The sequence below is a fragment of the Lepidochelys kempii genome, chromosome 11, assembly GCF_965140265.1.
Source record: "Lepidochelys kempii isolate rLepKem1 chromosome 11, rLepKem1.hap2, whole genome shotgun sequence".
NCBI classification, from domain to species: domain Eukaryota; kingdom Metazoa; phylum Chordata; order Testudines; family Cheloniidae; genus Lepidochelys; species Lepidochelys kempii.
Window position 1 is genome coordinate 78,716,885 of NC_133266.1, and position 14,329 is coordinate 78,731,213.

Consider the following 14,329-nt stretch of genomic DNA (forward strand, 5'->3'; position numbering starts at 1 on the left):
TAGTGGAATCTCCTTCCTTAGAGGTTTTTAAGGTCAGGCTTGACAAAGCCCTGGCTGGGATGATTTAATTGGGGATAGGTCCTGCTTTTGAGCAGGGGGTTGGACTAGATGACCTCCTGAGGTCCCTTCCAACCCTGATATTCTATGATTCTATGAAAACAAATTTTATTGACTATAAAAAGGCAGATTTTAAGTGATAAAAGGGGTAACAAACACAACAAAGCAGATTACTAAGCAAATGAAAACAAACATGAAAACTAAGCTAGTTTCACTAAAGAAATTAGTTACAAATAGTATTTCTCACCCTAAATATTGTTGCAGGCAGTTTGAGAAGTTTCTGTAGTTCAGAGTTCCAGTTATATTCGTTTTCAGATTGGACTCCTGTCTCAGTCTGGACTCCCCCCTTGCCTTCAGTATTTCTTCTTGGGCAGACAGGCCATGGTGAGGAGTCCTGTTTGACTTCCTCTCCAACCTTAAATAGGATTTACATAAGGCGGGAATCCTTTGTTTCCCAAACTTGACTCTCCCCCCCACCCACCTTTCCCTTAAAAGAAAGGGAAAGTGACAAGAAGTCCCAGGTATCAGAGGGGTAGCCGTGTTAGTCTGTATCCACAAAAACAATGAGGAGTCCGGTGGCACCTTAAAGACTAAACTGGCCAATGGGAGCTGCGGGAGCACTGCTTGCGTGCGCCAGCAGCACACGGAGACTCGCTGGCCCCCTCCCTCCAAGGGGCATGCAGAGACATGTCAGCAGCAGCCGGCCACTTCCGGGAGCGGCATGGGGCCACGGCATGCAAGCAGCCTGCCTAACGGCCCAGCTGCACAACCAACCAGAAGCCACCTGTGGTAAGCACCTCTTGGCCAGAGGTGCACCCCCTCCTACACCCAATCCCCTGCCCCACATCAGAACCCCCTCCTGCACCAAAGTCCCTCCCAGTCCCAACACTCCCTCCATTAATATAGTAGAAATGTGTGACCCGTGATGACTTACCAAAATTCCTGGAGTGGCCCTCCAGCAAAAATTATTGCCCACGCCTGATCTAGGCCATCCCTGACAGGTATTTATCTAATCTGCTCTTAAAAACCTCCAATGACAGAGATTCCAAAACCTCCCTAAGCAATTTATTCAAGTGCTTAACTGCCCTGACAGTTAGGAAGTTTTTACAAATGTCCAACCTACACTGCCCTTGTTGCAATTTAAGCCCATTGCTTCTTGTCCTATCCTCAGAGGTTCACAAGAACAATTTTTCTTCCTCCTCCTTGTAACAACCTTTTATGTACTTGAAAACTTCTGTTCCCCCTCAGTCTTCTCTTCTCCAGACTAAACAAACCCAATTTTTTCAATCTTCCCTCATAGGTCATGTTTTCTATACCTTTCATCATTTTTGTTGCTGTTCTCAGGATTTTCTCCAATTTGAACACATCTTTCCTGAAATGTAGAGCCCAGAACTGGACACAATACTCCAGGTGAGGCCTAATCAGCATGGAGTAGAGCGGAAGAGTTACTTCTCGTGTCTTCCTTACAACACTCCTGCTAATGCATCCTAGAATGATGTTTGCTTTTCTTACAACAGTGTTACACAGTTGACTCATATTTAGCTTGTGATCCATTATGGCCCCCAGATCCATTTCTGCAGTACTCCTTCCTAGGAATCATTTCCCATTTTATATGTGTACAACTGATTGATCCTTCCTAAGTGGAGTACTTTGCATTTGTCCTTACTGAATTTCATCCTATTTACATCAGACCATTTCTCTGGTTTCTCCAGATCATTTTGAAATATGATCCTATCCTCCAAAGCACTGCAACCCTCCCTTCTTGGTATCGTCCACAAACTTTATAAGTGTATTCTCTATGCCATTATCTAAAAGATTGATGAAGCTATTGAACAGAATCAGACCCAGGACCAATCCCTGTGGGAGCCCACTCAATAGACCCTTCAAAGCCTGACAGTGAACCATGGATAACTTTTCCAACCAGTTATGCACCCAACTTATAGTAGCTCCATTTAGGTTGTACTTCTCTAGTTTGTTTATGAGAAGGTCATACAAGACAGCGTGGAAGAAACGCAGCCTTCACTCTTAGGTTGGATACAAGTCAGAGACAGCTTTATTCAAGCAATTGCAAGGGAAGAAATACAATGGCCTCAGCAGTTCTTCAAAGGACAAGCAAAATCACACAAGCATTTATACCTCTTTGTGACGTGCATTAATTAAAAACATCTGTATTTTATTTAGGCTGTTTACTATCTATTCCAGTATTTTCTCACTTTCTCTTCTCAAAACATTGTCATCTCAAGGCTAGGTCACACTGAACCTGTTCTGCTGTTTTCCCACTCACTTCTGACGTGAGCCCTGCTTCTACAGGTCTCATAAAATCATAGAATATCAGGGTTGGAAGGGACCTCAGGAGGTCATCTAGTCCAACCCCCTGCTCAAAGCAGGACCCATCCCCAATTAAATCATCCCAGCCAGGGCTTTGTCAAGCCTGACCTTAAAAACTTCTAAGGAAGGAGATTCTACCACCTCCCTAGGTAACGCATTCCAGTGTTTCACCACCCTCCTTGTGAAGAAGTTTTTCCTAATATCCAACCTAAACCACCCCCACTGCAACTTGAGACCATTACTCCTTGTCCTGTCCTCTTCTACCACTGAGAATAGTCTAGAACCATCTTCTCTGGAACCACCTCTCAGGTAGTTGAAAGCAGCTGTCAAATCCCCCCTCATTCTTCTCTTCTGCAGACTAAACAATCCCAGTTCCCTCAGCCTCTCCTCATAAGTCATGTGTTCCAGACCCCTAATCATTTTTGTTGACCTTCGCTGGACTCTCTCCAATTTATCCACATCCTTCTTGTAGTGTGGGGCCCAAAACCGGACACAGTACTCCAGATGAGGCCTCACCAATGTCAAATAGAGGGGAACGATCACGTCCCTCGATCTGCTCGCTATGCCCCTACTTATACATCCCAAAATGCCATTGGCCTTCTTGGCAACAAGGGCACCCTGCTGACTCATATCCAGCTTCTCGTCCACTGTCACCCCTAGGTCCTTTTCCGCAGAACTGCTGCCTAGCCATTCCGTCCCTAGTCTGTAGCTGTGTATTGGGTTCTTCCATTCTAAGTTCAGGACCCTGCACTTATCCTTATTGAACCTCATCAGATTTCTTTTGGCCCAATCCTCCAATTTGTCTAGGTCCCTCTGTAATATTGTCTCGCGATATTAGGCTAAGACTTAACTCAACAGTTGCTCTGTCTCTGACAACTTAAAATGGCTTCACTTGAACCCTCTTTCTTTTCCTACCTCCACAACAGTATCAAAAAGTCTTACTAATGTAGAGATATACCCCATCTATTGCTTCCCCACCATCCACTAGGCTTGTTACTCTGTCAAAGAAAGCTATTTGGATGTTTTGACATTATTTGTTCTAGACAAATCCAGGCTGATTGTTAATCATCACCTTATTATCTTCTAGGTACTTGCAAACTGATTGTTTGATTATTTTCACTATTATCTTTCTGGGTACTGAAGTTAAGCTGAATGGTCTGTAATTCCCCAGGTTGTCCTTATTCCCTTTTTTACAGATTGGCACTATATTTGCCTTTTTCCAGTCCTCTGGAATCTCTCCTATCTTCCATGACTTTTCGAAGATAATTGCTGATGGCACACATCTCCTCAGTCAGCTCCTTGTGTATTCTAGGATGTATTTCATTAGGCCCTGGAGATTTGAAGACATCTAACTTGTCTAAGTAATTTTTAACTTGTTCTTTCCCTATTTTAGCCTCTGATCCTACTTCATGTTCACTGGCATCCCCTATGTTAGACGTCCAATCACTACTAAACTTCTTGATGAAAACAAAGTCATTTAGCATTTCTGACGTTTCCACATTTCCCACCCCCGCAATTGAGTAACGGGCCTACCCTGTCCTTGGTCTTCCTCTTGCTGCTAATATATTTGTAGAATGTTTTCTTGTTACCTTTTATGTCTCTAGCTAGCTTAATCTATTTTGTGCCTTGGCCTTTCTAATATTGTCCCTACATGCTTGTGTTGTTTATATTCATCCTTTGTAATTTGACCTAGTTTCCACTTTCTGTAGGACTCTTTTTTGAGTTTCAGATCATTAAAGATCTTCAGGGTGGTCTCTTGCCACACTTCCCATATTTCCTAAGAAATGGGATAATTTGCTCTTGTGCCCTTAATAATGTCTCATGGCAATTTTTCTAGCTCCCTTAAACTGCTTTTTCCCTTAGATTTGCTTCCCATGGGATCTTACCTACCAACTCCCTGAGTTTGCGCGAGTCTGCCTTCTTGATATCCATTATCTTTACTGTTTATCTTGTGCAGTTTTCCCTCCCACCATTCCTTAAAATCATGAATTCTATCATTTCATGATCAATTTCACCAAAGCTGCCTTCCACTTTCAAATTCTCAACCAGTTCCTCCCTATTTCTCAAAATCAAACCTACAACAGTCTCTTCCCTACCAGCTTTCTCCACCTTCTGAAATAAAAAATAGTCTCCAATATATTGCAAGAACTTGTTGGATAATCTGTGCCCTGCTGTGTTATTTTCCCAACAGATGTCTGGTTAGTTAAGTCCCCCATCACCACGAATGCTTTGAATGACTGTGCTAGTTGTTTAAAAAAAGCCTCACCCAACTCCTCTTCCTGGTTAGGTGATCTGTAGTAGACCCCTACTATGACATCACCCTTGTTTTTTAACCCCTTTATCCTTTCAACAAGTCTCTCTCCCATCTTAATCTCAGTCCAAGTGTATATATCTTTGATACATAAAGCAACACCTCCTCCCTGTTTTCCCTGCTTATCCTTCCTGAGACACCTGTACCCTTCTATACCAATAATCCAGTCATGTGTATTATCCCACCAAGTCTGTGATGCCAGCTATGTCACAGTTGTGTTTATTCACTAACATTTCCAGTTCTTCATGCTTATTTTCCATACTTCTCGCATTAGTATATATTTAAAATACTGATTTGATTTCCCCTGTGTTCTCGGCTCTCCCTTTTCCCTGCTACAATGGCCCATGCTCCCCTCAGATTCTGACTCTTCTCCCAGGTCTCCATGTTTTTGACTTACCTGGAGGCTTTTGTCTCCTGCCCCCATTGAACCTAGTTCAAAGCCCTCCTCACTAGATTAGCCAGTCTGTATCCAAAGATACTCTTCCCCTTATTCGATAGGTGGAATAATTCTTGCTCAAAAACTTCTAATTGCTTCTGACCCTTAGCAGAAGTGGGGGGTTGGAAATCTACAGAGACGTTCTCGGTTGCATTTGTTAACAGTATCAGGCACCAAAGAGATTGGGGCTGGGTGCATTCGGAGTTCCTGTTTACCTTTAATGGGAATGTAGTGCTTCTTATCTGCTCTCTTACAGGTTGGGGGCTTGGCAGTTGGGTTTGCCAAACTATTTTGGCAGCTTAAAGTACAGTCGCATTTATAGATAAAGCTACCTTACAAGAAGAGGCAATATGATGAAGGATGTCAGTCAATTTGTGTTGACTCTCATGGATCTCCAGAGGGATTTGGAGGGAATCTAATATTTTCAGGAGTTCCTGGAATTGTCTGAACTCACCTGCATATAGGACTGGGAGGATGCATCAGGTGAGGAAGAAGAGATGTTAGTCTGTGGTGTAGCTTCTTCATCAGTCCTTTTCTCCTGAACCTCAAAAGATTCCTCCTGGGGAGTAAAGTGATGCAGGAGAGCTGGAGGAGGAGAAGGGTTTGCCTTTGACATTTGACATGGCTGTAACTTGGACTTCTAGAGAATTGCTCTCTATTAGCAGCCCACAGACTCCAGAATGACCATGGGAGAGGGCAATATAGAAGAGGGGGTACACCCCAGATTTATTCATACCAAGAAGAGAGTGCAGTGATCCATGCAAGTGCATGCCTTGTGTTTCTCTTATGGAAAAACTGTCAGAAAAAGCAAGCCTTGAACAAAGATGCATAAGTCAGAGAAGCTCCCCTCATGATAGTCCAGAGGAGAGGCAGATGGTGGAGGAGTTGAGACAGGGAGGCTGTCCATTTGAGCAGGTACCGGAGAGCATGTCAGTACCAGGGAATGGTACAGTACCAAAGATAAAGGAGGTCATGGTACCTAGACTCTTTGTGCACCCATCAACAAGGGTGACACAAGTTTATTTAGGTGGGGATTGGTCCTGCTTTGAGCAGGGGATTGGACTAGATGACCTCCTAAGGTCCCTTCCAACCCTGATACTCTATGACTAGCAGGTCTTTGGAGTATCTAAACTCCTCCAGTAGAGGATGAACCTGTGCAGGATTCTGAGGAGTTTGGAGCCAGAAGGTGGCAGTACCATGGATGATCTCTACTTCAATGGTACCAGTTGGTCAGGTTGTGGTTTGGTTTTGGGTACTGCAGGAGCTACCAACACAGTAATCTGTACTAGTCTAGTCACGGTAGAGCACTTAGAGTTTCTACAACTATCGTCATGCTTGGACAGTACCAGAACTGACTTTGATACTAAGTAATCCTGGGTACTGTGACATCTTAAAGGGCACCTGGGGTCCTCCTGGGACCCTCAGTACCAGGAGATCTTTTTAGGATGTAAGGTCTCCAAAGTGGCAGGTCTCTGAGGTGATCTGGGCTTCTTGGCACTGATTTATTTTTGAGGAGATCTACGTCTCCTCTTTTAGAAGCCTTAGAATTGTCCCCCACAGTTTTTTTCCCCAGGTGTGCCTATTCAGTGTGAAGGCTACAGACAAAATTGATGGGACACTCTGGTTTCAGAGGTCTGTTGTACAGGGCTGGTGTGGAGAGTACCTGGCCCAGGTCCGAAGTAGTATTTGCTTCAGGTTGGGGGGCTGTCTGTAAGCAAGGACTGGCCTGTCTCCCAAGATCTGTGAGGGTGATGGGCCCCCACAACCTGAAGCAAATACTCACCAGCAACCACACAACAGAACCACTAACCCAGGAACCTATCCTTGCAACAAAGCCCGTTGCCAACTGTGTCCACATATCTATTCAGGGGACACCATCATAGGGCCTAATCACATCAGCCACACTATCAGAGGCTCGTTCACCTGCACATCTACCAATGTGATCTATGCCATCCTGTGCCAGCAATGCCCCTCTGCCATGTGCATTGGCCAAACCGGACAGTCTCTACGTAAAAGAATAAATGGACACAAATCAGACATCAAGAATTATAACATTCCAAAACCAGTCGGAGAACACCTCAGTCTCTTTGGTCACTCGATTACAGACCTAAAAGTTGCAATTCTTCGACAAAAAAACTTCAAAAACAGACTCCAACGAGAGACTGCTGAATTGGAATTAATTTGCAAACTGGATACAATTAACTTAGGCTTGAATAAAGACTGGGAGTGGATGGGTCATTACACAAAGTAAAATTATTTCCCCATGTTTATTCCCCACCCTCCACCCCCAGCTGTTCCTCAGACATTTTTGTCAACTGTTGGAAATGACCCACCTTGATCATCACTACAAAAGGTTCTCCTCCCCCTCCCCCTCCCGCTCTCCTGCTGCTAATAGCTCACCTTACCTGATCACTCTCGATACAGTGTGTATGGTAACACCCATTGTTTCATGTTCTCTATATATATAAATCTCCCCACTGTATTTTCCACAGTATGCATCCGATGAAGTGAGCTGTAGCTCATGAAAGCTTATGATCAAATAAATTTGTTAGTCTAAGGTGCCACAAGTCCTCCTTTTCTTTTTGCAGATACAGACTAACATGGCTGCTACTCTGAAACCTTCCTTATTCACTTTCTCCACACCAGTCATGGTTTTATGGACCTCTTTCATATCCCTGCTCCAGCCCCATCATCTTTTTTCCAAGCTGAATAGTCCCAGTCTTTTTAATCTCTCTTCATATGGAAGCTGTTACATACTCCTAATAATTTTTGTTGCCCTTTTCTGTACCTTTTCCATTTCTAATTATCTTTCTTAAAATGGGGTGACCAGGACTTCATGCAGTATTCAAGGTGTGTGTGTATCACGAATGTATATAGCAACATTATAATGTTTACTCTTTTATTATCTATCCCTAGTCTAATGGTTCCTAACATTGTTAGCTTGTTTGACTGCCGCTGCACTTTGAGCAGATGTTTTCAGAGAACTATCCACAATGATTCCAAAATCTCTTTCTTGAGTGGTAACAGCTAATTTAGACCCCCATTATTCTGCTGGGATTATATTTTCCAGTAAGCATTATTTCATCTGCCACTTTGCTGCCCAGCACCCCGCTTTGTGAGATCCCTTTTGTCACTCTTCACAATCTGCTTTGGACTTAACTATCTTGAGTAATTTTGTATCATCTGCAAACTTTGCCACCTCACTGTTTACCTCTTTTTCCAAATCATTTATGAATATGTTGAACCACTTTTGTCTCAGTACAGACCCCTGGGGGACAACTATTTACCTCTCTCTATTCTGAAAAATGACCATTTATTCTTATCCTTTGTTTCCTATCTATTAACCAGTTACTGATTATGAGAAGACATGCCCTTTTATTCCATGACTGATTAGTTTAAGAGCCTTTGGTAAGGACTGTTGTCAAAGGCTTTCTAAAAGTCCAAGTACACTATATTCACTGCATCACCTTTGTCCACACATTTGCTGATCCCCTCAAAGAACTCTAGTAGATTGGTGAGGCATGATTTCCCTTTACAAAAACCATGTTGACTCTTCCCGAAAATATGATGTTCATCCATCTGTCTGCTAATTCTATTCTTTACTATAGTTTCAATCAATCTGCCTCATACGGAAGATAGGTTTACTGGCCTGTAATTGCCAGGATCACCTCTGGAGCCTTTTTTAAAAATTGGCATCACATTAGCTACCCTCCAGTCATCTGGTACAGAAGCTGATTCAAGCAATAGGTTACATACCACAGTTAATAGTTCTTCAATTTCATATACGAGTTCCTTCAAAACTTTCGGGTGAATACCATCTGGTCCTGGTGACTTATTACTGTTTAGTTTATTAATTTGTTCAGAAACCTCCTCTCATGACACCTTAATCTGGGATGGTTCCTCAGATTTGTCACCTAAAAAGAATGGCTCAGGCGTGGGAACCTCCCTCATATTCGACACTGCCCTAGATACCACTTGTATGGAGCACAAAGATAGCTTGGACATATGTGCAGACTGAACACACACGGCTATCAAAAGACTAATCAAAGCAGCATGGGGTGCATGCACACCTGAAGTGGAATATCCATACAGAAACTACACAAAGAAGAATCTGTATTTAAGCAAGTTGAAAACTGGCTTACATCTTCTAAAATGAAGATCTCACACTGCCAGTATTACAAAGTATGCCTTTGTCAAGTGATCCTCAGATCTCAGTGGTTCAGGAGCCAACATTACCTAAAGAAGCCACAGTAGCATGAATTCATTCTTTCATTTACTAGAATACTGTAACAGTACCACAGGGGAAATATTTTGTTTTTATATATATAAATTATTCTCTCAGCAAAATAACTGACCAAGTATTATTTTATCAGCTACAGTAGGTTAACAACACAGTAAATGTATCCTGACTGGTTAATACTTAAATCACACAGTGTTTTAATGTCATGCGCTGCAAAGAGACACATTAAAAAGCCACTTGCAGCTTGCAAGCCTCAAAGCAGTGATGCTCAGACTATCTAGCTAGTCGTCATGAAATAGATGGAGAAGTAGTCAGAGAAGTAGAATGTACTTTCAGATCTATTTCACAGACTCTTTCTGCTGATAAATCAGTTTTCTTCCATCCTTCCAAATGCTAAACAAGACATAATGTGTACAAATCTCTTTAAAAAACTGAAATTTTCATATTAACATACACAAGTATATCGCAAATCAGAACTGAAGGTAAAATATAGTCCTTAAATGCATGATCGTGTTTATGACACATTATGCATTTATCTCTGAATAGATATTTTACAAAGGCCATTTCTTCTAATACCTAACTGCAAATGGAAGCGTTAAGGACAAAGTGCCAGGTTTACATTATTTTAATATACATTAACTCCTCACTTAACGTTGTAGTTAAAACAATGTTAAACTAATCCAATTTCCCCATAAGAATTAATGTAAATGGGGGGTTAGGTTCCAGGGAAATTTTTTTCGCCAAACAAAATAATATATTGTATACATATACATACCCACCCAGTATAAGTTTTAAACAAACAATTTAATACTGTACACAGCAATGATGATTGTGAAACCTAGTTGAGGTGGTGAAGTCAGAGGGTGGGATATTTCCCAGGGAATGCCTTACTGATAAATGATTAACTAGCACTCAGCTGAGCCCTCAAGGGTTAACACATTGCTGTTAATGTCAAGGCAGCACGAATGGAGGGAGGGGAGACAGCATGGCAGAGAGAGACAGAGACACACACCGTGTGTGTGTGTGAGAGAGAGAGACACGCATTGCCCCGTTAAGTATGCTGACCCCACTAAGTACACTGCCTTTTTAAGCAGCAAAGAGTCCTGTGGCACCTTATAGACTAACAGACGTACTGGAGCATAAGCTTTCGTGGGTGAATACCCACTTCGCTGGATGCATGCCTTTTTAAGTAGATCAGCAAGTTGAGATAGCAGCTGCTGCCAGCAAGCTCCCTCCATTCCGAGCCCTGTTGTGTCCCGTCCCCCCCACCCCACCCCCCGGCTCTGTGGAGATGGGGTAAAGAAGCGGGGGGCAGCAGGGGGACACCCTGACATTAGCCCCCCTCTTCCCCACATAGCAACCAGGAGGCTCCCGGGAGCAGCGCCAAGGCAGAGGGCAGAAGCATCACATGGCAGTGGGAGGAGGGACAGCTGAACTGCCCAGCAATTAATAGCCTGCTGGTTGACTGCTGGACAGGGAACTTAGGAGAGCTTATAGGGGGGCTGCTGGCCCACCCTGGTTCCAAGCCTCCACCAGCTAGCTCCAACAGGCTGCTCTTTCTGCAAGCAGTGGACAAAGCAGGTGGCTGCCAAACAAGGTTATAAGGGAGCATTGCACAACTTTAAACAAGCATGTTCTCGAATTGATCAGCTATGTAACAACGAAACAATATTAACCGGGGCGACTAAGTGAGGAGTTACTGTAGTATTTTTTTCAGCATTGTATGGGTTGTTCTCCAATTCAGAATACACATATTTACAAAGTTTATGTACAACGTATTAAAAAAAAAATGTAAACACTTTTACCCAAAAGCAAAAAGGAGAAAAGTAAAAGCAGAAGACATCTTAAAAGAGAGACACCTTCATGAACCACATCTATTCCCATTCATGATTGCATAGCATGTCTGTGGCAAATAGATTAACTGCTTACATGAAAAAGTGAAGTTAGGAACATAATGTATTTTTAGTCCCTTTTAATGTGATTTAATTGACAGAAACAATCTGAAGAGTTAGACTCATGTGACTAGCAAGCAATCTGGCCCACAGACCATTTTTCTATCTTCAACTCCTATGTCTCTAGGACGTTAAAAAGACAATCTGGGGAAAACGTTTTGTAATAACTGTTAACCTCAGAAAATTCCACTAATTTTGGAACATAAATTTTGGAATTTGTTAAAAAAACATTTTAGTTAGAGCTCACCTTTAGTTGTGTAATCTGCTGTTCCAGTAATACCTCTGACTGACATTTGAGCAGTTCAATCTCATCCTGGAACTGAAGCTGCTGCTTCAATTTCGCCTCCTCAAACTGAGCTAGGAGAGCTGTTCGCACAGTTTCCACTTCAGAGGCAGAAGCAGAGGCATACATCTGTAAGATTTTTTAATCAATTTTATTATTGAGAAAAATCAGTAACTCCCATATCTCACAGTGATTTTCCCTCCAACCCTAAGGGCCAGATTCTCAGCTGGTGTGAACTGCCATACTTCCACTTCCATCTTGACTGAAGGAAACCAGATCTGATCTCTGTGCAAGTTCGCAAAGATACTGGCAGGTGGAAGTGGAGGTGGAGGATTCTGGGAGAGGAGATTGGCACCAAAGTCCTCCTAAACTAATTGCCTAGTTAATCGAATGAGCAACTCAGATTGCAGAGCACACCACCTGCTTGCATCTTCTGATGCCCATAAGGTTCATGGAAATACACCAGAAAAAGGGGAGTCAAACAAATGGCAGCTGTGCCTCATTAAAACAATATAACAGTTACCCAATGACCAGTGATATTGGGCTTCTAGGAAAATTTCAGCTGCATTCTCCTTTGTAAACTCAATCACTGCGGCCATTAGACTGATGGAAAATCCTGTTTCCAGGCTCAAGACACTTAAAGGATGAGAATTTTCACTTGATCAACAAAGCTAACTTCCCAGGCGTATACTTCTTCTGCAGAAAACCCAAAGGGACAAACAGTACATATTTTCAGGTCACCCTAAAGTACAGCAACCTGTCTGATACTAGCAGCTCAAAGACACCTCCCCCTTCCCCTCCCTCCAAACCAAAGGAAATTAATGTTTTCCCCAAAGGTAAACCACTTTTGCAAGGGGGACACTGCCATTCAAACTCACAGAAATTGCACTTATGATTAACAGTCCCATCGCTCATTACTGAATTTTGCAGAGCAATGAGTGAAAAAGCAAAATAATGTATCATAAAAAAGGGAAGTTACTAATCTTATAGTAATTGGAGTTACTCGAGATGCATGGTCCCTATGGGCACTCTGCCTGTGAATACGCATGCACTACATGAGCCTGAGACCAGAAGATTCTTCTTAGCAGCATCCAACTGGTCAGTGCCTGCATCCTTGCTCTCCTCATGCTCCATGCCGAGGGCATAAGGGGAGGTACTGTGCAATTATCTCTCCTGTTCCTTCTCTAAACTCACTTAATGGATAGGATCTGAAGCAGAGGTGAAGGAGGGTGAATAGTGGAATATAGATAGGGATCACATCTTGACGAACTCGTTACTATAAAGGTAAATAACTTACCTTTCTTCCTCAAGTGCTGATCCCTAAGTGTATTCCACTGTGGGTGACTGAAAACCAGTACTCAGAAGAGTCAGGTGCGAGGCTGCAGGCAGTAAAGATGTTTGTAGGACCTCCACACCAAAGAATGCATAAGCTGTGGAGGCTTGAACTAAGGCATAATGTTTTTTGAAGGTACAAACAGAACTCCATATTGCTGCTTTGCAAATTCCAAGCAGGAGCACCTCCTGACGCAATGCTAGTGAAGCTGCTTGTGCTCTAGCAGAATGAGCCCACACACAGTGTAGGAGAGGAAGATTCACCAAATAAAAGTAGAATACAGCCCAAAATCCACTTAGAGAGTCTGAGAGGCTATAGCTTGTCCTCTCATTTTAGCCTGCAGAAGAGAAGAATGAGCGGGGATTTGATAGCTGCTTTCAACTACCTGAAAGGGGGTTCCAAAGAGGATGGCTCTAGGCTGTTCTCAATGGTAGCAGATGACAGAACGACGAGTAATGGTCTCAAGTTGCAGTGGGGGAGGTTTAGATTGGATATTAGGAAAAACTTTTTCACTAAGAGGGTGGTGAAACACTGGAATGCGTTACCTAGGGAGGTGGTAGAATCTCCTTCCTTAGAGGTTTTTAAGATCAGGCTTGATAAAGCCCTGGCTGGGATGATTTAACTGGGAATTGGTCCTTTGAAATTGTCTGTGATCATCCAGGATGAGAGCATAATGGGCGACGTGATGGCAAACATGCAGCTGGTGGTTTAAAAAGGTTATTGTGCAGTGGCAGGCTTGAGTCGGTGCGTACTTTCTCCAGTAACTTGCCAGTGGCAACCTCTGTCTGATATGAGGAGGAGCAATATTGCTCAGAACTGGGAGCCAGGGTAGTGGAGTTGGACGCAAGGTATTGGAGAGGATACACCTGGCGGCACGTAACTGCGTATCCACCAGTTTGGTGTGGGACGATCGGCTTCATATGGGTGCGCAGTACTTGGCCTTTGAATACAAGGTGGCAAGAGTGGACATCCGCAGGGTTGGAGTATGAGCACCCCATGACGAACCTGCCAGTTTGCTAAGAAGATAGTTGTACGTCTTAATTTTAGCTAATGTCTTCTTCTGGTGGGCCTGGTAACTCAATGTCCAGTCTAAGGTCACACCTAGACAGACCGGTTCTACTTCATGCTTCACCTTCTGACCATTCAGATAAACATTCAGTTCTCAGGTTGCGCTGGCGTGATGAAGATGGAACAAAGTGGTGACATTTTTATGACGCTTGACTGGAGGCACCAAGTTTTACAGTAGTCAGCTAACTTTGTCATGTCCCGGTTTAAGGGGGTATCAAACACATGGAATGTCCAGGCCTGGGTACCGCAACAGATGTCGTCTGTGTAAATGAACTTTCGTGACTCCGTTGTTGGCAGGTCATTGATGTAAAGGTTGAACAG

At 43.1% G+C, this 14,329-nt stretch overlaps 1 protein-coding gene across 6 annotated transcripts in view; it reads right to left on the bottom strand.

Moving 5' to 3' along the window:
• PCNT (pericentrin) overlaps nucleotides 1–14,329 on the bottom strand; it is a 230,239-nt gene that overhangs the window by 110,242 nt on the left and 105,668 nt on the right. For all 6 annotated transcript variants that reach the window (XM_073306956.1, XM_073306954.1, XM_073306953.1 and 3 more), the window contains one exon: nucleotides 11,572–11,736. In XM_073306956.1, coding sequence (XP_073163057.1) covers nucleotides 11,572–11,736 — 165 coding nt within the window. The remainder of the gene's footprint in view (nucleotides 1–11,571; nucleotides 11,737–14,329) is intronic.